Source organism: Abramis brama (assembly GCF_963993115.1).
Source record: "Abramis brama genome assembly, chromosome: 15".
NCBI classification, from domain to species: domain Eukaryota; kingdom Metazoa; phylum Chordata; class Actinopteri; order Cypriniformes; family Leuciscidae; genus Abramis; species Abramis brama.
This window is the reverse complement of record NC_139977.1, coordinates 32,878,440-32,905,330: the sequence shown is the minus strand read 5'-3', so window position 1 is coordinate 32,905,330 and position 26,891 is coordinate 32,878,440. Positions and strand designations below refer to the sequence as shown.

The window sequence follows — 26,891 nt, the reverse complement described above, 5'->3', positions numbered from 1 at the left end:
AATACCATAGTTATTGCAATAAAACTGTGGAAACTTAGTTTAGGATTCTGATAAAACATTATAAAACAATTGCATAACACTTTACAATAAGGTTCATTAGTTAACATTAGTTATTAACTAACATGAGATAACCATGAGCAATACATTTGTTACTGTATTTGTTCATCTTTGTTAATGTTAGTTAATTAAAAATACAGCTGTTCATTGTTAGTTCATGTTAGTTCACAGTGCATTAACTAATGTTAACAAGATTTTAATAAAGAATTATTAAATGTTGAAATTAACATGAACAAATAATAAATGCTGTTCAAGTGCAGTTCATTATTAGTTCATGCTAACTAATGTAGTTACCTAATGTTAACTAATGAACCTTATTGTAGAGTGTTACCCAAATATGTGCACAGAAATGTTCACATGCATGCCTAAGAAAGTATTTACAGTGCAAGAAAATGAATCAATACTAATAATGAAAGCAACCAAGTAAAAAAAAACGTTAAATGCATCCTTCATTGGTATCTGTGCATTTATTCTGTTTCTCATCCTCCATCCAGCAAAGTCGTATCGAGGACAGATTGGAGCGTCTGGATGATGCGATCCATGTGTTGCGGAGTCACGCGGTCGGTCCGTCCACAGCGATGCCCGGCGCTCACGCGGACATGCACGCATTGATCCCTCCATCACACTCGCACAACGGGGCCATGAGCGGATACAGCGCAGGACTGCTGCCGTCCAACAGACACTCGCTCATGGTAAGAACCGCTGGTCTCATGCTTATTGGCTGCCGGTGAACCTACGTAGGTTTGTAACTAATTTGCATAATGCCAGTCTATGGTTTTCATTGGCTGAACAGCGTCTCTTAGCTCCGCCCTCAAACACTAGTTTATCTGAGACTGGAAGAGTTTGGTTCGTGTTGTTCGTGTCGAGAAGACGCTGTTTTCTGAGATTGATACTGTAAAACCCACGCCATCGTTACTGTTCTTATCACTGTGTGTCAAGAGCTGAGAGTCAGATATGATAATGAGCGTTTAGTTTCTGACCAATCACAGCAGACTGGGCCGTCTGACCAATCAGAGCAGAGCGGCTCTCAGAGAGGCGGGGTTTAGAGAGACTGAATCTTCAAACGAAGCGTTTCAGACACTGAGAGAAAAGAGCTGGTGCTGCAGTGGAGATTATGAGGAAATTAAAGTGTGTTTTGATCTTTGATGCACGTAAACCTGTTGTAGAGACTCCAGAACTAAACTAGAAGCCTTTAAAATAGTGTAATAAGGCACTTTAAGACTTTTGTTATACCGTTTAAGATACTTATAACTGAATTTAAGGCTTTTAAAAGCTTCGGATCTACTTTTTCGCACACATACTCCTAAATACAATTTGCAGTTCGCACACTCTTCTTGTTTCCAGTCCAAATATCAAAAAAATTCTTAAATCAAGATGCATTTACTAGATGAGTAAAATGACATAAGATATTAAGTCTTGCTTTCTGGGGAAATAAATAAAAATTAAGTGAGTTTTTGCTTTAAAAAAAGCAAAATCATCTGCCAATGGGGTAAGAAAAATATTTTTGTTTCTGTTTGAATTAAGATTATTGTTCTGACCCCATTGGCAGATCATTTTGCTTTTTTTAAGCATCAACTCACTTAATTTTGTTTAATTCCCCAGAAAGAAAATATCTTGTGTCATTTTACTCATCTAGTAAATGCATCTTGATTTAAGAATTTTTAGATATTTGGACTGGAAACAAGACAAAAATACTAAGTAAGAAAAGCATTTTTTGCAGTGCATCTATTTTTAGTCGTAAAAGCGAGTGAAATGCTTGAGCCACTTCCTGTTGAACGATGATCTCAATGCAAACATTTAAGACTAATCTACTCTAAATCTTTGCATCAATTGCAGTAAAAGTCGAGCTTAATGCTGCCAGTGTGCATGACGTCACTGTTGAGCTCCTGTAATGTGTGAGTGTTATCAAGTCAGGTTAGCAGTGTGGACTCTCTTCTGACTGTAAGTTATGAGCAGCGCAGGAATAAATACAGGAAATATCTGAGCGAGAGACAGAACGAGGGGGAGGAATGGACTTCAAAGCATCAGGGAAGATGCTGGTAATATTTTCCATATTTAAGGCTTTTTTTAAGACTTGAAACAATCCATAAAGCTTCAGACAGCTGGAGAGAATAAAGCACAGAAAGAGAATACATAAAGAAAAGAAGATATAATGCTCATAACACACAGTGAAGGGTTGTGTTCTCTTATTACATGCACATTTATACACAAACGAAACTGTTTCTGATGCACTCGTATGTTTTTAAGTAGTCATCAGAATGTGAATTGCATTAAATGCATAAAAAATTGTCCCACTGAATTATTGAAAATGAATGTTTTGCTTAGGAACGCATCTTGCACGTTTTCTTCAGAAAATGTAAAAATTAAGTTGCAAAATTGTTTTGAAGTAGCTTTCTTGTAGTCTAAAAAGTGTCGCTCAAGTAAGTGAAACGTAAAGAAATATTCTGGTAGTTTTAATGTGTTTCTCATGAGGAACTGCTCTTTTTAAAGTTGTTTTTGGTTGATGCGTGTGAGTGCGCTCTGTGTGTGCATATTTCCAGTGTTAACGAGCTGTTTTTAATGACATAAATGAATAAATGCAGGCGTGGGTTTGCTCAGGCGTTTTATTGGACGAGCTCTGCTGTTGACAAGGTCCTGGATCTCTGCTCAATGTCTCAGTGACGCTGATGTTTATTTGTTCACTTCCACATGTGTGTGTGTGTGTGTGTGTGTGTTTGATTAGTTTCCTTAAAGGAATAGTCCAAAAATTATATTTTTGTCGCATTTTAGTATCATTGATTACCTATTTTTGTTAATATAGTATATCAATGATACTAAAATAATGTGGCAAAATGATCCTTTTTGGGTGAAATATCCCTTTCGTTTATATATATGTATGTATATATATATATATGTATGTATATATATATATATGTATGTATATATATATATATGTATGTATATATATATATATGTATGTATATATTATTTGTTGTTAATATTTTGGATTAGATTCTATTTTTATATTCTATTTGAAATCTTGTGTGTTTTAGTTATTTTAGTCCTTCAACTTTAAACGAAAATGAGAAATGTTGCCTTGGCAAGTTTAAGTTTTATTTTATTTCACTTAATGTTTATTTTATTTCTAACAAGATCAGTGTACTTGGGAAGCAACACTGCGTAACTTAAGATATTATTTTTAATAGCAGGTATCTTTAATAGTTAATGTTTTAGTAATTTGTTGTGTTTTTCTCATTTTTAATAGTTTTTCAGTGTCTACATAGCTTTAGTTTTAATTTTAGTTCTTTTAGTCCTTCAACTTTAAACGAAAATTAGAAATTGGCAAAAAGCTGAAATAAAAGAAGTATAAGTTGTATTTTATTGTTTATTTATCTTACATTATTTAAGTAATGAACCCCTGTTCTGTCATCACTTACTCCCCCTCATATTCTTCCAAACCCATATGACGTTTTTTCCTTCTATGTAAAACGCTGCTCTTTTCGATGAAAACTAATGTGACTCTGAATCTAGTGTGTGTAAATGCTGCAGTGAATGTGACTCTGGATCTAGTGTGTGTAAATGTGACTCTGGATCTAGTGTGTGTAAATGTGACTTTGGATCTAGTGTGTGTAAATGCTGCAGTGAATGTGTCTGGATCTAGTGTGTGTAAATGCTGCAGTGAATGTGACTCTGGATCTAGTGTGTGTGAATGCTGCAGTGAATGTGACTGGATCTAGTGTGTGTGAATGCTGCAGTGAATGTGACTCTGGATCTAGTGTGTGTAAATGCTGCAGTGAATGTGACTCTGGATCTAGTGTGTGTGAATGTGACTTTGGATCTAGTGTGTGAATGCTGCAGTGAATGTGACTGGATCTAGTGTGTGAATGCTGCAGTGAATGTGACTGGATCTAGTGTGTGAATGCTGCAGTGAATGTGACTGGATCTAGTGTGTGTGAATGCTGCAGTGAATGTGACTCTGGATCTAGTGTGTGTAAATGCTGCAGTGAATGTGACTCTGGATCTAGTGTGTGTGAATGTGACTTTGGATCTAGTGTGTGAATGCTGCAGTGAATGTGACTGGATCTAGTGTGTGAATGCTGCAGTGAATGTGACTGGATCTAGTGTGTGAATGCTGCAGTGAATGTGACTGGATCTAGTGTGTGTGAATGCTGCAGTGAATGTGACTCTGGATCTAGTGTGTGTAAATGCTGCAGTGAATGTGAGTCTGGATCTAGTGTATGTGAATGTGACTCTGGATCTAGTGTGTGTGAATGTGAGTCTGGATCTAGTGTATGTGAATGTGACTCTGGATCTAGTGTGTGTGAATGTGACTCTGGATCTAGTGTGTGTGAATGCTGCAGTGAATGTGACTCTGGATCTAGTGTGTGTAAATGCTGCAGTGAATGTGAGTCTGGATCTAGTGTGTGTGAATGCTGCAGTGAATGTGACTCTGGATCTAGTGTGTGTAAATGCTGCAGTGAATGTGAGTCTGGATCTAGTGTATGTGAATGTGACTCTGGATCTAGTGTGTGTGAATGTGAGTCTGGATCTAGTGTATGTGAATGTGACTCTGGATCTAGTGTGTGTGAATGTGACTCTGGATCTAGTGTGTGTGAATGCTGCAGTGAATGTGACTGGATCTAGTGTGTGTAAATGCTGCAGTGAATGTGACTCTGGATCTAGTGTGTGTGAATGCTGCAGTGAATGTGACTCTGGATCTAGTGTGTGTGAATGTGACTCTGGATCTAGTGTGTGTGAATGCTGCAGTGAATGTGACTCTGGATCTAGTGTGTGTAAATGCTGCAGTGAATGCGACTCTGGATCTAGTGTGTGTGAATGCTGCAGTGAATGTGACTCTGGATCTAGTGTGTGTGAGTGCTGCAGTGAATGTGACTGGATCTAGTGTGTGAATGCTGCAGTGAATGTGACTGGATCTAGTGTGTGAATGCTGCAGTGAATGTGACTGGATCTAGTGTGTGTGAATGTGACTCTGGATCTAGTGTGTGTGAATGCTGCAGTGAATGTGACTCTGGATCTAGTGTGTGTGAATGCTGCAGTGAATGTGACTCTGGATCTAGTGTGTGTGAATGTGACTCTGGATCTAGTGTGTGTGAATGCTGCAGTGAATGTGACTCTGGATCTAGTGTGTGTGAATGCTGCAGTGAATGTGACACTGGATCTAGTGTGTGTGAGTGCTGCAGTGAATGTGACTCTGGATCTAGTGTGTGTGAATGCTGCAGTGAATGTGACTCTGGATCTAGTGTGTGTGAATGCTGCAGTGAATGTGACTCTGGATCTAGTGTGTGTGAATGCTGCAGTGAATGTGACTCTGGATCTAGTGTGTGTGAATGCTGCACTGAATGTGACTCTGGATCTAGTGTGTGTGAATGCTGCAGTGAATGTGACTCTGGATCTAGTGTGTGTGAATGCTGCAGTGAATGTGACTGGATCTAGTGTGTGTAAATGCTGCAGTGAATGTGACTCTGGATCTAGTGTGTGTCAATGCTGCACTGAATGTGACTCTGGATCTAGTGTGTGTGAATGCTGCACTGAATGTGACTCTGGATCTAGTGTGTGTGAATGCTGCAGTGAATGTGTGGACTGTGGCTTTAAGAACAGTCGTTTCGCTGGAGGAACAGCTGGATCAGATTTGCTGCTCTGTTGTTCTGTGAGGCTGAAGTGAGCGGTCAGAGAGCTGAGGTCATGCTGAAAACAGGTGCTCACATGATGAGAGGAGACCACTAACACACACACACACACACACTGAGAATATTACACAAAATGGCTGTTCAGTTACATGATATGTGTACTGCAGTATGTGGATTTTCAGTACGCATAGATGCCCAGATGAGCAGTTTTCCCAAATTTGCAAGAAGCATCTAGAGCAATTTGACCTTCTATTGCCAATGTGACATTAAAAATAAAGCATTATTTTTGGGTTATGATTGACGCATTGGTTTGAGTTCATATTAATATTGCACTTCATTTTTTCTTCTATATTATCATGGGTGGCGTATTTATTCCTATTATTATTGCACATCGAAAACAATTGGTTTAAAAAACCAACACTGAAAAAAATAAATAATAATTCCCTCCGTATTTTTGTCTTGTTTTCCAGTACATATATCTACACATTCATAAATAAAGATACATTTATCTGAGAAGCAAAATGACTTCAGATGTTAGGTCTTGTTTTCTGAAGAAAAAAATGTGTCTGCCAAATGGAGTCAGAAAAATAAACTTGTTTTCCTTTTATTTTTCTGAGCCCATCGACCAAATATTTGTTCTTTTTTTTAAAGCATAAACTCACTTCATTTTGATACTTTTCCAGAAAGCAAGACTTAATATCTTCAGTTATTTTGCTTCTCCAGTAAATGTATCTTGATTTAAGACATTTGTTGTAGAAAACAAGACAGAAATACTGAGGAAGAACATCATTTTTTGCCATTTTTAAGCAGTCCCTTTTGAGTTGTTTTCCCATTAAAATATAAAAAATTCCTTAAAATAAGATCATTGCACTTGAGAAGCAACATTGCATAATATATTAAAATTAGTTTATTGCAGGTATCTTTACTACGAGTGTATTTCCTCACTGCAATCATGTTTTAAGTATAAACAAGTTAAAAACGAGTGAAATGATCTGCCATTGCAGTAAAACAATATAAATTGATCTCGTTTCAATGTTTTTTCTAAAGATATTTTAAAGACAAAAATAGTTTTTGTGGTGAAAATACATATTTCTGATGTAATGGATTAATGAATTAAACATGCACCGTAATGAGGTGAGGTCATGTGACTGCTGTTTATCATCACATGACTGTAGGAAACACTGGTTAAAGATGCTCTAAGTTGCTGTTTAATCCAGGGTTCAGACACACACACACTCAGTCCGTGTGTCAGTAGTTGTGCTTCAGTAATTCTGAACGCTCCTCTAAGCGGGTCAACTGCCCGATCTTCCGCAGGAGATGCAGAGATTGAGGCATTAGAGCTTTAAACACACAGTAATAGCGTTTAAAAGCACTCGTTTCAGGATAAAGAGAGTCTGAGCTGCAGTAAATCTTCAGCCGAGGGTTGATTGTGTTCAAAGCCATCAGATCCACGGGCCTCGAAACGCCTGATACGCTTACAGTGTGTGTGTGTGTGTGTGTGTGAGAGAGAGTTCAGCACTCACACACTCACAGAAGAAAACAATAAACATGCAGCGATAAAACACACGAGTTCAGAACTGATCTGAGGGGTTTTAGATGCTTTTACTGGATGAAAAAAGAGGTTTTATTCACAGAAATGTGCACATTTGCTTTCATGTTTACATCTTGTTGGCGACATTCTTAGAAAAAAAGGTTCATTGCAGTTCTATATAGAACTCTAGGGTTCTTGATTCAGTTTTAAAGAGCCTTTTATGCCAGAAAGGTTCAATGAGGTTCTATACAGAACTCAATTTTAAAGAACATTTTTATGCCAAAACGCTTCCATTGTAAATGATCACCCTGTAAACATCTATGTTTGTGTTTACAAACTGAGGGAACGTTGAAATAATATTCTGGGTAATATTTCAAAGCCTCGTTAGTTAATGTTAGTCGATGCATTTACTGACATTAACCAACAATGACAAATACATCTGTTAGTACAGGATTTTTTTATCTTCGTTAACAGCGTTAATAAGTAAAACTTTATTTTGATGGTCAACTTTAGACATTCTACCACTAACTATGAGTAACTTTGCAACTACAAGTCAACTTACTCTACTAACCCTTGCCTAACAGTCTATTGATACTCTGATGTTTCTCCTCTGATTCCTGTGGAGAAATATAAAATAAATGTGGAGCAGTTTGAGACTTCCATTTAATTTTGGAGAATCACGTGAGATATTAACAGGATTTCTCCTTCCTGCTGGTGTGTGTTTGCGCGCTAAACCAGTTGAAGGATGATTCTCGTCCTTCAGGAGACTCAGGTGAGGTTTAGAAGTGCGAGTAAATCTGCAGTGCTTTTCTCAGCCTGAGAACATGGTGTTTAGGACCACAGAGACGCACAAACAGCCAGCCATGACTACAACACAGGAAACAGCACGTAATTACGCCGTGTGTGTGTGTGTGTGTGTGTGTGTGTGTGTCTGGGACGCACAAAGACGCACTATTCGCTGCTCAGACTCGCCTCTCCCATCGCCGTGGAAACGCAGCCCGTACAGAGCCCGCTTTGTCATCACACTTTTCCACAACACACACACACACACACTCATTCGGTGTGTTTAGCGGCTCTCCGGCGCCCCCTGGTGCTGCAGATCCACATGAAAGCTTCAGTGTCTGTTCTCGCTGAGCCTCATATCCTTCAGGAACACACAGACGTGATTCTTTCAAACGGTCACGTGATGAGTGACAGTGTAGAGCGCAGAAGCAACTTTAAGCGGGACTCGTTTTATATAGAAACAAAAAAATCATGATTCCTGCACTCTTGCAAAAAAGAGGACAATCGCAATTCATTCAGAAACGCTTCGGTCCCATTCACTGGACTAGCTGGACTATTGTTACATCCATTTAAATAATTAGTATATGCATATAAATTATAGTAAAATATAAATTCTATTATAATTATAATATAAAATATAATTATAATATTCATTATTTTATTGCAATGTCTCAATTGATACTTATACTTTATCATTATGAATCGCCTTTTTTTTAACATTCAAATTGTGTAGATTAATGGCTTAAAAGATCTTATGGAAAATGTGCCAAATTTAATTTGATTTTAAGTTCTAAATTGAAAAACAGCTTCTGTGCGTTTGAAGCGTGTTCATATGTTAATAATATCATTATTGCTTTCATGAAAATATGCAAACCTGTGAAAAAACATTGCGAACCAGTGCTGTGTCTATCTGCCAGACAACAGCTGTGTGTGTGTGTGTGTGTGTATGTGTATGTCTGTCTCTGTATCTGTGTGTGTGTCTGTCTGTCTGTCTGTCTGTCTGTGTCTGTGTGTGTGTGTGTGTGTGTCTCTGTATCTGTGTGTGTGTGTGTGTGTGTGTGTCTCTGTATCTGTGTGTGTGTGTGTGTGTGTGTGTGTGTGTGTGTGTGTGTGTGTGTGTGTCTCTGTATCTGTGTGTGTGTGTGTGTGTGTGTGTGTGTGCGCTGTAGATTTATGAAGTCATGGGAAAGAAATGCTGAGAGTTTGTCTGGGAAAAACAGTCGCACTGACAGACAGCAGAGATCACGGTCAATGACACACACACACACACACACACTATAATAACAGTCAAACACTTAACAGGCATATTTTGACTCATTTACAAATTATTTGTACCATTTTTACTATTTCATGTTTATTTATTTAATCTTATCTTTAATATTTGTAATATTTTTGTTTAATGTAATATTTTTCATTTATATATTTTTATTTGTATAATTTGTTTATTTATTAGATTTCGTTTTCTTTCTTATTTTAAATGTTGTGATAATATATTTCTTGCTGTAGATCTGATGACATCAGTTTGTCTGGTTTGACCCCCGTGACCCCCGTGACCTCTTCACTTCAGGGTCGCGACACGGCCACTAATACAGTATTGTGTTTGAGATCCTCCTCATCAGGCCTTCGTCTCACACAGGAAGTTGGTTCGCTAACGTGCCGGTGAACCGTGATGCGTTTCCTGCGCTGTTTCTCGCTGGCGTTTCTCTTCTGGTTCCAGCTTTTGTCTGGTTTATTTTTAGGACTATAACCCTGTCACTCTATTGTTCGGCCGTTTGATGGATGGATGTTGTATTTGGCCTGTAACTTTGAAATCACACACACACACACACACACATACAGAACCCACAAATCACATGATTAAACATGCATCTATATTGTTTCTTTATAATGTATATAAATATAAGAGAGTTTTCATTCTTGCTCTATTTAGTCTTGTTTTCCAGTACAAATATCTATATTCTTAAATCAAGATACATTTACTGGAGAAGCAAGTCTTAAAACTTGAACTTTTGAAAAATACATAAATAAAAAATGTATCAGATGAGTTTATGCTTAAAATAAGGAAAAATATGGGCTCAGAAAAATAAACTTAATTTAAAGGGAAAACGAGATTATTTTAAGCACAAACTCGCTTCATTTTGTGCTTCTCCAGTAAATGTATCTTAATTTAAGAACGTTTACAACAGCAAAATACTGAGGAAGAACATATTTTTCATAATTCTTTCATCACTGCACTATTGTTCAGAATCGTCTGAGATAAAGAACGAGATGTTTCCAGACTCTAGTTTGAATCGGTGTGCGTCTGTGTAGAAATAAAGCATCTTAATTCAATAGAGTCACCGGGAAGCAATTTCCTCTCCTGCTTTGAAGGCGCTCCGTGAATTTGTCCTGTTTTTTTGTAGTTCAGAGGAATTTGGTAAAACCAGGTCTGGCGTTCTCGTCTGTAGAGCCTCAGATGTCACGAGATCCTGGACCACCGTAGAAGAACCGCTTTCTTTCCAGAGAAACGCTCTAAAATGAAGTTTGTTTTTTTTAAAGGAGGTCATATTTTTCATTTAAATCCACATATAATGTAAACCAAAGTTTCTTGTGCAAGATTCATATTTTCCACCCATTTTGCTGCCGTACCTTTAAAGATTTCCATATGTAAATGAGCTCTGCTATGATTGGCCAGTTCAAACTGTTGCTCATCAGGGTAAATGTGGGCGGTCATATGTTAATGAGTTGTGATGTCATAGTCAGAATGAGTGGTTTTAGCAGTTTAGTTTCCATAAATATTGTTTTTTGTACAACTTTAAGGTTCTATATGGAATATTAAAGGGTTCCGTCTGGCGTTTCATATATAGAACCTTTAATGGATTACATCATTTTATGGATTTATATTTAGTTAATTAATACGGCACATTTTTTATTGCTTTTTTTCTCTTTCAGATATTTTAGTAATCATCATAAATTAGGTATCATTCGAAAGCTTAAACTCTCAAGATTCATCCCGTGAAAACCGTTTTGAAATTGGACATTGTGTTACTCTAGAAATGGCATTTTAAACCCTTTTAGCGAACTACATTTTTGTGATATCCACTTTAAATTTGGAACATACCTCTTTGATTCTCTGGCAATTTTGGAGTCCAAATTATTTTGTAAAAATGAGTAATTTAATGAAATGTTATGAATTAAACATCTCGTAAACATTCTTTATCACTAGAAGAAAAAAAAAATAACCCATTAAACATTTCCCCTTATATACAACCTTTTTGGAATAAAGATTTCTTTGAAATTGAGCCAAGAACCCTAGAGTTCTAAACAGAACCTCACGGAACATCATGGAGAACATCAGACTCCTTTATTTCAGAATAAAAGCGCTTTTAAATAACTCTGGAAGAATAAAGTCTGATATGATCACTTAAAGACTTTTAAACTTCATACGTTAAGATCCAAGTCTGTTACAACAGATACACACTGTTCCTGTGTTCTGGAGCCACTGTCCATGCGGCCGATTTCATATTCTTAACCGTGTGTGTGTGTGTGTGTGTGTGTGTGTGTGTGTGTGTGTGTGTGTGTGTGTGTGTGTGTGCTGCTGTCAGTAGGACGTCTGGTCCTCATCTCTCTCCTCTCTCTCACACACACACACACACATACACACACACAAATAAACACCATCAGTCTTCGAAGGTCTCGGTTAACGACTAACCCCCTAATTAACTACAAGACTGAGAAACTGCAGGAACTCCGGGAGAATTAGTTTCCCACAATCACTTTTAAAGGGATCGTTCGGCCACAAAAGAACATCCTGTCATTATTTACTCCTAAACATGATCGTGTTTCTCTTAGAACACAAAAGAAAGCATGATAATGACGAATTAAATGATAAAATAGTGCATAAGGATATATGAACCATAATTTTCATTAATTGAAATAAAACTGAAATACAGGTACAACAAAATATGAATATTAGATTAAAATTGATAAAAAAATTCAGAAATCTCCTTTGATTCCTTCAATCCTTCATTTTGACAATGTTTTCTAGTACTTTCTCCTCCATTTTACACATTTTACCCTTTTAAATCTGCATGATCCAAAAACTCTCGTCCGTTTCCATGTCTAATTTCAAAATGGTTTGCATGACATACATTTTCGAATTAAACGAATTTATGTTGATTACTAAAATATGAGATGGAGGGGGAGGCAATAAAATAAGTGCACAAATAAAAAAATAATAAAAAAATATTAGTTGAAAAACCTAAACGAAATAAAAAATTTAAATGTTGCCTTGGCAATAAAAAGCACTAAAACTATTAACTGGAAATAAATGCTAAAACTCAATTAATGTTTTTTTTTTTTTTTTTTTTTTTTTTACTAAAACTAATAAAATGAAAAATAAAGCATGAAAACTAAAGTTAAAAAAATAAGGCTAATAACTAAAACTGAGATAACACTGACTGCGATGCCACCTTTCCATCTTCTTTCGGCGACATTTCGTGATATTTGCATGAAGCCAGCGGGAGACAAAAGCGTCCCAGTGCCACACTGTCATCGGATTAACCGGAATTACAGCGAGAGAGAGAGAGAAACTGCGCAGGTTCTCAGATTGTGTCCTTAAAACAAAAACAGAGCGACTCAGAGAGAAGCAAACTTGTGCCAAATCACAATTCCTGCTGGATGTGTGTATTATCCAGGGAATTAGGGAGCCCACAATTAAGCATATGGGCATTAAGATAATTGTCAGTTGTGTTGGCGAACGTGATGGCAGACAGATGGATCAGACTCAGCCCGCTCCACGCTCGGCACCATGGGACATTACTTTGGATTTTACCTGCCTGAATAAATTCACAGTGTTTTCACCAACAGAGAAAGAAGAAAGATTAGGAGAGAGAGAGAGAGAGAGAGAGAGAGTTTGGCTGTGTTCACATGCATCTCTATAGTGTGTGTGTGTGTTGTGTGTAGCATGTGGATTTTCTGTGTGTATGTTTGGTAAAATATGCCGTATATACAGTACAAAAATCATGCTGTGCGAAACACTCAATCCCACAATGCAACTCAATCCAGTGTGACCAACACAGCAGAAGTGACATCAACGGGGGGGTTTGAAATATATTTTAAATTTGTTTTTATTTAAAAAGTAATTATTTAAAATATTTATAAAATTATGTTTAAATAGTTTTATTTTATTATTTTGTTTGTATTTGTCTCTTTCTTGACACTTATTTAATTTTTGTATGTATCTTTATTATTAGTTTCAATATTTATAAAATATATATTATTTATAAAATAATTAAATATTTATGATAATGGTAATTATAAATAATTATTTATAAATAATGGTAAGTCATATGTAACTAATACATATTGATTTAATCTTTCATTTTAATATTATATTATTTTGTTCATTTCTTAACTCTTAAATATGTTTCAAATATTATTTTAATTATTATTTTGTTTGTGTTTGTCTCTTTCTTGGCACTTATTTAGTTTTTTTTATCTATTTTTATTATTATTTTCAGTATTTATTAAAAAAAATATTATTAAAAAAAATTATGAAATAATACATTTTGTATTTATGATAATATTATTTATAAATGTAAAATAATAATGGTAATGTCATATGTAACTAATAAATTATTATTTAATGTTTTACTTAATTAAAAAAATGTGATCCCATCTTGACTATATACATAATAAGAGTTTATATATTTTTTTTAAATACTTTTTTTTTTTTGTCTCTTCTTCACATTTATTTATTACAAATCAACTTTAATTCAGCAAAAACCTTCATTCACATTGGAAATGGCACATCGAGTGCATTGCATTATGGGATGTATTATTCTGCACACACACTGCTCATTTTTGTTCATTATTCAGTTTTCTATGCATGCAGAAAGTCAGCATCCTGAGCAGAATATATATATATATATACAGAAACACTAAGAGTAAATAAATCCGAAGCGAGAGTGAGGATGTAAAATGGAGGTGTGTGTGTGAGGGTGTGTGTGTTGTGAAGGTGTACGGCGCCCTCTGTTGGCCGCTCATGAGCGCACTGAACTTTAAGGCCTGTGTGTGCAACGGACTGAATGTTCCAGATGATTTTATATGCTTTTGAACCAATGCATTTGCATTTTTAATGTTTCGTAACGTCTCTCTCTCTCTCTCTCTCTCTCTCTCTCTCTCTCTCTCTCTCTCTCTCTCTCTCTCTCTCTCTCTGTGTGTGTGTGTCCAGGTGGGCCATCGTGAGGACGGTGTGGGTTTGAGGACCGCTCATCCCATCGTGACCAATCAGGGGTCGGTTCCTGTGCCGTCGGCCACTTCCCCCGACCTCAGCCAGCCCGACCCGTACAGGGGTGAGACACACACACACACACACTCACACACTCACACACACTCAGGCTGGCACAGTGTGGGCACAGAATGGGCTCAATGCCAGCCCTCTCTCTCTCTCTCTCTCTCTCTCTCTCTCTCTGTCTCTCTCCATCTGCCGCCATTTTAGAGCATCTTCACAAACACAGATGCACGTATAGCATATTCCCACGCTCATGGAGAACAGGGAAAAATCTGGGATTTCTTCTAGGCCTGGAAATTAATATATAAAATGTCTATACTATACACACACATATATACAGTCAAACCAAAGTGTATTCAGACTCCTTCAACATTTCTCACATTATCAGAGTTTATTCGCTATAGTTTAGAAAATGGTGATAAAATATGAGCAGAACTCAGTTGATATTTGACTGGTTTTGTCCGTCCTTCTGTTAGACTGTCTCACACATGAATTATGTTGAATATCTGTCAGCTGTTAAATTTAACTACACAATTAGATAATACCAGTTTAGCTCAACCAATCACCAAGCAATGCTTCATTGTGTTCAGTCTGTGTGTAAAAAGAGCATTAGCAATTAAAGAAAACACACTTCAGCAAAACATGATCAGATCAATGTCCGAATCATTTTTGGTCCCAAATTTATTATAAATTTTACTGGTATGAAGAATATTTGGGTATAATATGTTACAGTTTACTTTATTCTGCTCTCCTCTCTTACACTAATGAACTATAGTGTCCTGCACACACTAGTGAAAAAATATCAAAAATTATATCTGGTGTTTGATTTTTGGTTTGACTGTATATTTTTAGGGTTAGATTAGAATTCTTAATTTAATTAGAGAGTAATTTGGCCCTCAATAGCATCAAATCATCATATTAGAGTGATTTCTGAAGGATCATGTGACACTGAAGACTGGAGTAATGATGTTGAAAATACAGCTTTGATCACAGGAATAAATTACACTTTACTATATATTCACATAGAAAACAGCTGATTTACATTGGAATAATATTTCACAATTTTGCTGATTTTACTGTATTTTTGATCAAATGAATGCGGCCTTGATGAGCAGAAGAGACTCTGAATTGGTTTGAAAGCTCAAAGCGCTGATTTGCCCGTTTCCCCGCGTCCGCTGGCCGGCCTCCAGCCTAATGTGTGAACAATTATGAGTGCGTTAAACCATGCGCTATATTTCAAATATGAATATGTAAAAGGAAATTGTATATGACCTGGGAAGTGAGGCGTAAAAACTCCAGGCTGGTTTAAAAGCGGAGCACTTACTCTCTCCGAACGGAGATCTTGGCAAACGCTCTCCTCTCTGGAAAACCCAGCCAAACAGTTAATGAGGTGCTGAGTGCTGGAAAATATGAAAAAGAACATTATAAATAATAGGACTGTGGATCACAGATGATTATTTGTGAATGGCATCCAGAAGGAATGAATCACGATGTGGTTTTCATCCCGCCGGAGCTCTTATAGCAACACTACCATGGTATTTTAGGCATGTACTAGGGTAATAGTCTGTGTTTTTACTACATTAGCATTTTTGTGTACACTGTAAAAAAATATATATTTTCATGATTTTTATCTTTTGTCAAATCAACTTAGATAATTAATGTGGTTCAGATAACATAATATTTTGACTTTCTATTTATTAAACCAATCTCCTTCATTGTATTAACTCATTTTTTTTATTTCAATTAACTCAAATTTTAGGCAACCAGGTAACTTACTTTTTTAAGTTAAACCAACAATCATTTTTCACAGTATAGTTCATTTACAACGGTGATGCCGCCAAAGCACTTTTCCTGAAGAAAAATTACATATTTTTGGGAAGTCACTGATTGAAGTAAACTGGTAATTTTGTGTTTTGTGACCATACTACCATGTGATACCATGTTTTTAATTAAATGTGTTTATTTGTAGGCATGTACCATGATAATATACCAAACTAATATTACAGTATTCTTTGAAATGCCTTGGAGTGAATATGTAAATATATTGGCACAGTATGTTCAGGTCAGTACCATGGTATATTTTAAAGTAACACAGTATTAACATCACTGTATCATGGTACCACCACAGTATTTTTTCAGAAGTGTAATATCATATTTCTGGACATACACTATGGTAATGTTATTTATTTATTTATAGGTGTGTACCAAAAAGTTATATTATTGTGTTTTTTATATCTATATCTTTTTTTGTAATAATAATAATAATAATAATAATAGTAATAAATCGACTATATTTACTTATTTATAGTTGTGTACCAAAAAGTAATATTATTGTGTTTTTTATATCTACTAATACATACTTCTTTGAAATACCTTTTTTTTTTTTTTTTTTTGCATAAACTTTTAATGAATTATTATTTTAATTTATTTTGGCATGTACTTTTAACACTTTTTTTTATTTTATTTTTATTTTTTTATGCATATACCATGAAAATATTGTGGGGGTTTTTTGTTTGTTTTTTTGTTTCTACATCTATATTAATACTATTTATTTTGCCATATTTTGGTGTATACTTGTAATGATTTTTTTTTATTGTTCTATTTTGACATAATTAATATTTTACTTTATTTTGGCATATGCTTGTAATGAAAATGTGTATTATTTTATTTTATTTTATTTTATTTAAGCATATACCATGAAAATATTGTGGAGTTTTTTGACATCTACCAAACTAACACAAGTGAATATGGTAATCATTCTTTACCATATTTATGTGTACCATGAGGTACCATGCTTTTTTTAATGTAAGTCTGTTCTGAAGCTGAAGGAGAATTTTCTCCCGTCTTCATAAAGTGCTTCCCATTAGTCGCAGTGTCTTTCCCAGTGATGTCATTTCCTGTAAGCAGCGAAGCGTGAAACAAGCCTGTGCTGGTTAAACTTCACCAGCCTTAACCAGATCAAACCGGTTCAAACCAAATCAAACCAGATCAAACCAGCCGTGAAGGAGAATAAACGCCTGTCCCGAATCAAGCTTTTGTTTCGTCTTCCTTCTCCTCATATCCAGTCTGACCAGCTGTCTGAAACAACTCTAGAACTCCATTCATCCTCCCACCGCTGCACACACACACACACACACACACACACACACACACACATATTCTGTTGTTCTTTCATGTTCTCTCTGCTGAAACTGCTGTCAGAATAATTCATGCAGACATTTAATAATGTTCAGGTGATCTGAATGATAATGTTTGAGGAGATGATGGAGATGTTCCTCACTAACGAATGAGGTGTGTGTGTGTCCAGCTCTCTCGAGTGGTCTTCAGGGTCAGAGCACCTCATCTGTGAGCTCCGAGATCAAATCTGAAGATGAAGGAGACGAGAATCTTCAGGACAGTAAATCTCTGGGAGCGAAGAGCAAGGAGGAGCTGGACAAGGACCTGAACGCTTTAGAGAGGTCGAGATCTAGGTAAACTGTACCAGAGCTTCGCTTCATTCAAACGCCCGCTGGACTTTGATGAAGTGACGCGTGTTCTGAGAGGCAGCTAAACACACAGATGACAAACCCAATTCAATTCGACTCACATTCATTTCTATAGTGCTTTTCACAATACACATCGTTTCAAAGCAGCTTTACAGGAAATTCTAAACGATTAAAAGTAAAATAAAATAAAATTTAGAAATACAATAAAATGTAAAAAGTAAAGTAAAAATAAAATAGAATTTTAAAAGTAAAATAAAATAGAATTTTAAAAGTGAAATAAAATATAAGTTAAAAATACAATAACATTTTTAAAGTAAAATTAAATTTAAAAAATGTAATTAAATTTAAAAAGTAAAGTAAAATAGAATATAATTTCAAAAGTAAAATAAAAATAAAATAGAATTTTATAAGTAAAATAAAATAAAAATTTAAAAGTAAAATATATTTTTTAAATACAATAAAATATACAAAGTTAAATAAAAGTTAAAAAATACAATAAAATGTTTAAAGTAAAATAAAAAAAAATTTTTACAAAGAAAATAAAATTTAAAAAGTAAAAGAAAATAAATTTAAATATTAAAATGAAATAAAATAAAAGTTTTAAAATACAATCAAATTTTGATTGACTGAAATGAAAATGAATAAAAACTGTAGACAAAATTTAAACTTGAATAACAGCAAAATAACTAAAACTTTAGTTTGGGTTGTTCAGCATCTCCTCCGGTCTTGAGCCGGGTTTTAGTTGTTTCTCATCTCACATGAGAGTAGGGAACGTCCTGGATCCCAAATTCATCCCAAAATTCCCAGACATTTCCAGGATAAACACCGGACAGGGTTTATAGATTTCCACCTGGAATGACCAATTCGATTCAACTCATTCGATTCAAATTTCAAGAGACGATATTTGTGACTTGATGTGTGATTTCTCATGCCATTTTTTGTTATATTATGTTTTGTTGGTTTTTGTGTAGAAATCTGTAGCATCTTTTTAAAACCTAAAATCAACATAACATTGTCCAGGGATGCACTGTTAGAGATAACATGATCTTTTAGCATTTAATCTTGAATTTTATGTTCTTTACTATATCTTCTTATATACTTTATATATAGAGAGAGAGAGAGAGAGAGAGAATTTTTTATATTTTTTGTCTAGTATATCTTTATATACTTTATATATCTAGAATTCTAGAATATATATATTATATCTAACATTTTATGTACTTTTTATATACTATATATCTAGTATTTTATATACTTTTTGTATCTTTTATATCTTTTTATATTCTATATATATATATATATATATATATAATTATATATACTTTTTTGTATCTATATCTTTTTATATACTAAAATATATAAATATTTATATATATATATATATATATATCTGTGTGTGTATGTATAGAGAGAGAGAGAGAGAGAGAGCGAATTTGATATACCTTTTTATATACTTTTATAACCTTTAAATATCTGTAATTGTATAATTTCCAGAATCTATTTGTATCTAGTATTTTATGAATCTATTATGCTCTCTTTTTATACACTTTATATATATATATATATATATATATATATAGAATTATATAGAATTTTTGTATCTATTATATCTTTTTATATACTTGCTATATTTAGTATTTTATATACTTTTTGAATGTACTTTACATAGAGAATTTGATATACTTTTTAAATCTATCTTTTTATATTTAGTATTTTATATACTTTTAAATCTATTATAACTTTTTACATACTATAAAAAAAAACTTTTTGTATTTATTTTCTTTTTATCTACTTTTTAAATTCAATTTATCTATATATTATATGAATTTTGAATCTATTATACTGTGTATCTTTGTATATACTTTATACATCTAGAATTATATATAGTTTTTGTATCCATTATATCTTCTTATATACTTGATATATTTAGTATTTTATGTACTTTTAATATACTTTTTAAATACTATATATCTTGTATTTTATATACTTTTTGAATCTATTATATCTTTTTACATACTTTATTTATCTAAAAAAAATACTTTTTGTATCCATTATCTTTGTATGTACATTTTATATTCCATTTATCTAGTATTTTATATGAATTTTTAATCTATTATACTGTATCTTTTTTATATATATATAGAATTATATATACTTTTTCTATCTATCTTTTTATATTCTGGATATATTTAGTATTTTATATACTTTTTAAATTCATTATAACTTTTTACATACTATAAAATAATACGTATCTATTTTCTTTTATGTACTTTTTATATTCCATTTATCTAGTATTATATGAATCTATTATACTCTCTTTATACACTTTTTATACACTATATATAGAATTATATATACTTTTTTATCTATTATATTTTGATATATTTAGTATTTTATATACTTTTTGAATGTACTTTACATGAAGAATTTGATATACTTTTTTAATCTATTATAACTTCTTTAAGTATGTTCTGATGATGCTGTACAGTGTAAGTGTGCAGGAGTGAGTGTGTCCCAGAGAGAGATGATACAGTACGAGTACAGTAGTGAGAAAGCGCTCTGGTCCGTGTTAAACCCACAGTAACAACGACGACGAGGACCTGACGCCGGAGCAGAAGCTGGAGCGCGAGAAGGAGCGGCGGATGGCTAATAACGCCCGCGAGCGGCTGCGCGTGCGCGACATCAACGAGGCCTTCAAAGAGCTGGGCCGGATGGTGCAACTCCACCTGAAGAGTGACAAACCCCAGACCAAACTCCTGATCCTGCACCAGGCCGTCGCAGTCATCCTCAGCCTCGAGCAGCAGGTCCGAGGTCAGTGCCTTCACTGCACATGCACTCGCTCAGTTATTGCCATAACTAACACTGAACACTGCACTGAGACAAAAAAACATGCATACTGTATATAACCCAAGCGTTACAAAGGATGAAATACTGATGCATAGGAACCAGAAGAGTTAAAGGGTTCGTTCTGTCAGTAATCACTCTCCCTCGTGTTGTTCAACCCCGTAAGACGTTCGTTCATCTTCAGAACACAAATTAAGATATTTCTGATTAAATCTGAGAGCTGTCTCACTCCTCCATAGGCTTCTCTGTTATTGAAACTTGCCGGCCCAGAAAAGTTAGCAAAGACGATGTTTAAAATAGTCCAAGTGACTACAGTGGCTCAACCTTAAGTTTATCAAGCAACGAGAATACTTTTGTGTGCAAAAATAACGACTTTGTTCAACTCTTCATTTTCTTCTGTGTTCCTCTGAGTGAGTTCACGTAGACTAACTTCTGGGTTGTACGTCAGAACAGAGGCTCCCTATTGGCCAGCATCACACGTATCACACACATGACCAGCGTCGGCCAATAGTGAGCCTCCGTTCTGACGTACAACCCAGAAACGCTGCGCTGTTACACTACGTGAACTCACTCAGAGACCCATTTTTGGGTGAAGTAACCCTGTAAGAGCATGACCCATCCTACAATCAGTGTATATCCTGCAGTTCGCTGAATACTGTATCCCACAATGCATTGCTCTCCACTTCACCTTCCGTTTCCAGCATGGCCAATGAACCAGAAAGTAATATTAACTATGATTTTTAACATCTCTTTATTTTTTGTCACTGTTTGCTCAGACTGTGTTTTTCTTTTCCTAAAAATTGGATTATTGCAAATATAATTGAGTAATAATTATTAATAATGATTCATATGTCAAAATAATGTTTATATTTAATATTATTTTATTTAACATAATAAGAAAATGTTTATATTATTTATATCTAATAAAATAACTATATATTTTTTATATATATATATATATATATATATATATATATATATATATACACACAATTTCGTATTATTAATATTATTTTTCAATGATACTGTAAAAATAAGCAAATTTTTTTACAAATAATAAATAATATAATACCGGTAATTATTTATAATTAATAGTCAAAATTAAATTGAAAAATTCTATTTTATTTATAATACTAATAAAATAAAGCAACAATTCAACAAGAAAGCAAAAAACAAAAAAAACAATTTCATATTGTATATATTTAATAATATATATATATATATATTCAAATTATTAATATTATATCTTATAAGATTAATCATTGTAAATAATATTAAAGTCTTTTACACTATAAAAAATAATTTTTCGAAGTTGCAAATTAAACAAATTTCTAAAGAAATTGAAAAGTAATTATTATAAAGAAGTTACTGAAAGAAAATGTCCAAATTTTCATGTTAAATTCCATGTGTTCCTTGTTGTTTCTTTGTAATTATTTGTGAAATGTTCTATCCTGCACCAACTGTTGCTTGTGTTTGGCCGTAATGACACTTTCGTCCCTCTTGATGGCGGCGTATCCGTGAAACAGCATTTCTCCTCCTGCACACACTGTTAACCGCAGTAAACCACTGCACTCGAGTGACTGTGTGTGTGTGTGTGTGTGTTCTCGTTCCAGAGCGTAATCTCAATCCAAAAGCGGCGTGTCTGAAGAGACGAGAAGAGGAGAAGGGGTCGTCGGACGGTCCTGCGCTCTCATTGGCCGGTTCCCACCACAGCATGGGCGAGGCGTCCAATCCCATGGGACAAATGTAAAGAGCCACACCCCCCCGTAAATGGTCAGAATATTTCACTCTACACTAATCTGCTGTTGTACATGTCCCATGATGTGCCTTTAACCCAAACCAAAACCTCCAATTCGGTTTGAGAATGAACAAGCTTTTTCCCTGCAATCACGTGTTTTGTCTCAAACTTTGGCACGATTGAACAGAATTATTGGGCAAAGTGATGCAGAACGTTTGGGTTTCCCCTCATTGGTCTCATGCCACTGTAACTCAACGGACTGGTTTTCTGTTGGTGGCAACAAAAACAAATCCGAATAATAACCTATAAAAGTGTAACAATGGGCGCATTTTAACAACAGATTGGCCGTATGTGTGGGTTATAATATGTGTACATATAGATTTTGCTTTCAAACTATAGACTAAATTTTATTAATTCACAATAGATTCAATTAATAAAGCTAAAGGATGATATCTGTACACAATGCACATTTGAACATTAAAAGGTTCATGTACACAATATCACTGACCATTTCATTCAGATGTTTATGATATGTTTTATTGTTTGTTTGTTTGTTTTTTAATACTGTGAGTGTGTGTACAGTCAGATAACAGCTGAAAAGTGCAATGTTCACATGGCATTATGGGTGTGAACCGATTCCAAAGGTTCATGTTCCCTGTGTAAGTGACTGTAATGTGCCGGTAATGAGTTTACAGCGTATAATTAAGGTGGAATTGAAGGTGTGAATTAAACCCAGTTCTTTCATCTGGAATCATTTGCATATTTCATGATAGAATTAAGCAAATATTCTCCGTAGATATTTTTAAAGATCACATTTTTAGAGGCGTACTGTATGGAAAGTAGAAGAAAGATCTGTTTTTTTGAAAGTCAAATCAGTATCAGATCATTTAAAGCTGTTCCACCAAAACTGATATGAAATATGCACTGAAAAAATCATTTTCACTCAGATATTGCTAGTACATGTCACATTTAAGTACAAAGACATGGCAAGTAACTGAATTAAATGTGAAATGTTGAGGTAGAAAGACTGAAATAGTGTTTCTGTAAAATGTACAGTAGTGGCCAAAACTGGCATCTTCGCCCTTCATTGAAATTATTAAATATGTCAAGATTTTGTAAGCATACTTATTTGTGCTTGGAGTCGACTGTTTTATTTGTGATAATAACGCAATGAAACATGACAAATTGTGCCGACAATCATACAAAGAAATTATAAACATGGAAAAATAAGAGAGAACCAACCAAATATTATTAACTGATTATGTTCTAGTCTTTTTCCTGTCAGCTTTTTCTTTTTCTATGCACTTATTTTTTGCACAGTAAAATAAAATCTGCAGCTGTAGTTTGCCTTTTTTTGCCAAATAATTTTCTCAGATAAATACCTTACAAGATTAGTGTTTTGTCCTTCCCTCATATTAAAAAAAAAAAAATCATTTTTTTTATATGAATTAAATATGAATATATTTAAAATATTTAATACATTTTTTATAAAAATATAATAAAATATTTTCCTCATATTTTGATGGTTTAAATGAACTTGTAGGGTCATTAACAATCACTTTAAGCCACTACTGTACTTCATTAACCATTGTTTTATTTAAATATTCGAGAAATCAACAGAAAAAAAGAACGAATAAATTATATTTTGTATAAAGAATATGAAACATATTTTTAGGACTATTAACTTGTTTTGCATGACACATTATATTATTCTTTAGGGTTTATATACATATATAAAATCTTTAAATTGTAGAATCTGTAGTTTGATTTGATGTGTTAGTTTGATCCACTTTTTATATTTGAACCTAAGATAAATTTATAAGAGATTGCTAGGGATTTTTTAAATTGCAGTATTAGGTGTGATATTTTCTCATATTGCATTTAAATTTTGCTGAATTTAATATAACAAAATCATCGTGTCCATAAAGTATAATTTTCATTACTGTGTTGCATTAATGAAAATACTTTTATTTATGTTTTTTGCATGACAGTAATGAGTTTTTTTTTTTCATTACACAATCTATGATTAAATGGGAAAATCTACGTTTATGTAAAAAAAAATTAGAAAAATTACGTTAATGCTTTTGCGTTCATTCTCTCGCAGATGTTTTGCACTGAAATGTTTGCGAGAGAATGTGAAAACATTGAAATACCTCTCGTATTTTTTCCATCATCACTTTTCAAGCGTGTTTGCGATACTTTGCTATATGAATATGTACTGTATGTTAACTTCCCTCTCTCTCTATCAGGTCAAAGCTGCCAGAATTCATCAAAATGATGAGCGATCACTTCCTTTGACAGCGTTATTTCTGCCCCTGAACGTCAGTCAAACAATCAACCAATCAACCAATCAATCAAACTTTCATCTGACCGACCAACTTCTATGTGATCCTGTTCCTCACGCCATCTGTGCGGATATATATATATACATATATATATATATATATATATATACTGTAAATTACGGAAACACGGCAGAGTCACGTGGGATGGCTGTCCATATCTTCCTCCGAGCATTCCCAGTTCAAAAAGAAGACGTTTTTATGCACACACACACACACACACAGATTTGAAAGGTGCAGACAGACAGACGGAGGATTCTTCAAACATATCATGAAGTTGTACAGACGTTTGGAGGTCGACTCGAGACCAGCCCTCTGATTTCAATGGCAATCCTGTCCACACTGTGGAACTTTTGTAGCTGTGCCTCACGGAACTCCTCGCGGAAGAATAGAACTCTGAAAATTCCGAATCGGAACCTTGGGACGAGAGGGGCTGTCAATCAAACGCACGACGGAATTAGGCTGTAGAATTTGACAAAACCGTTCGCAATAATGTTATTTTAGTCCCCCCCCCCCCCCCCCCCCCCCCCCCCTCCCAAAAAAAAAAAGCTGGCATGGGACGTCACGCTGCTTTGAAACCAGCAGAAGGTTTAGAGGCCAGAGTGTTCCTTCACCGGACCGGTCAGATGTGCTTCATTAGGCCATTTCTCTCTGCGTTCATTCGTTCCTTCTTCTCTCCTCAAGCCCTTCCGGACCCCGAAGATGCAATTTTAACATGACTAAACTTCAACCAATGTGCCTTTTAGAGCTCATATCATCACACAACTGGAGGAGAACATTATCAGAACTTTCTAGGATGCAAGCTTAGGAAAACGTTAGTCATTAGGTCTATGCAGTCAGGTTTTTTGCGGCCTGGGATTTAAAAAAAAGAAAAAACAAGTAAAAAGGTAAAAAAAGTATTTTTTTGGGATAAACTGTATTTAATGTACTGTATGGCTATATGTAATTAGAAGGTGTGTCCACCCCCTCGTGGCTCCACCCACAGCCCCGCCCACCTGTCACCACGTCGTTATTGAGCATTGTATTATAGATATCAGCTTTTATGAAAACTGGCTTGTTGTTGAGCCGCTGTAGTCCTCAGTACAAATGTGTGGTCGTACGTGTAAAATGGCTTTTCTCTTTTTTTATCTCTCTATTCTTTGTCTGTACTGGTTTCTCTGTCAAAAAAAAAAAAAAAAAAAAAAAAAAAAGATGATCACGAACCCGCAGGCGATCTTTGAGGATCGGCGGTGGTTTTATCAACGGGAGGCACTGAAAGTGGACATAAAGTCTATTAGAAAAATCGCTATATATAAATGTAGAAATATATACAGTATATAAACAAAGGAGAGTCCGACGGAAAGGAGAGTTCACGAGGATTGATGTTTCTTTCTTTCTGGAGACGTCCGAGAGAGACGTGTGACTCTGTTGTGATATTTTTTTCATAAAGTCGGCGCGATCGTAACGGGACCGAAGTGTCGCTCTCGCTAAAGCTGCGGCCGGCAAGGGAAACACGGACATTTGTAAATTGTATGCAACAAATGCAAACTTACCATTATTTTGAAATTGTGTATGTAAAAGTTATATTTTTACATGTAGGCTGTTGTTATTTTGTGTTTAGAAATGCGTTGTATCAGTTTTTTTTTTCCTTTCTTTTTTTTGGGGAAAAAAAAAAATCATTGTGTGTTGAAACGTGTCACATTGAAAATGTAGTGAGAACAAAAGCAAAAAAAAAAATTTTTTTGTTTATATTTCTGGGAACATTTTTCTTTTCTAAAGGTGGGTGGTGGGGGTCGGGAATCAAAGCTATATGATAATTCTCTCATCCTCATTGTCATTTTTTTAATTGAGTATTTTCTGTGTAAATAGAAGTCACGAGCAGGGCTGACGACGTTTGTTTGCTGCGTTCCCTGCCGTTGATCATGTGGCCTGGTCAAGACGTGATTGATTAGCGTTTAACGTGTCAACAATCAGACCTTAATTTACGTTATCACTTTTTGTAAAGAGACTCGTGACACATCGCTGAAAGAATCGACTCGACTCAACTTTGAAATGACGACTCGGATGCCCTCACATTAAAAAAAAAAAAAAATACTCGGGCCTGAATTTAAGATCGATGTCTATGAATTGCATATAAAAATTCCATGCATTTGGATGATGCCGTTTTAACAAACAAACTATGCATATTTGTCTGTCATACATAAATGAAACAAGTCAGATTTCTGTAATAA

At 34.6% G+C, this 26,891-nt stretch overlaps 1 protein-coding gene across 1 annotated transcript in view; it reads left to right on the top strand.

Annotated features, from left to right (window-relative positions):
• tcf4 (transcription factor 4) overlaps positions 1 to 24,728 on the top strand; it is a gene marked incomplete at its 5' end in the record, with an annotated part of 172,686 nt that extends 147,958 nt beyond the window's left edge. The window contains 6 exon segments of the mRNA XM_084138193.1: positions 552 to 749; positions 14,213 to 14,333; positions 17,580 to 17,742; positions 20,339 to 20,568; positions 22,215 to 22,374; positions 24,589 to 24,728. Of these exon segments, the coding sequence (XP_083994319.1) occupies positions 552 to 749; positions 14,213 to 14,333; positions 17,580 to 17,742; positions 20,339 to 20,568; positions 22,215 to 22,351 (849 nt within the window). The 3' untranslated portion in view covers positions 22,352 to 22,374; positions 24,589 to 24,728.
• Between the last annotated feature and the right edge of the window lie 2,163 nt (positions 24,729 to 26,891).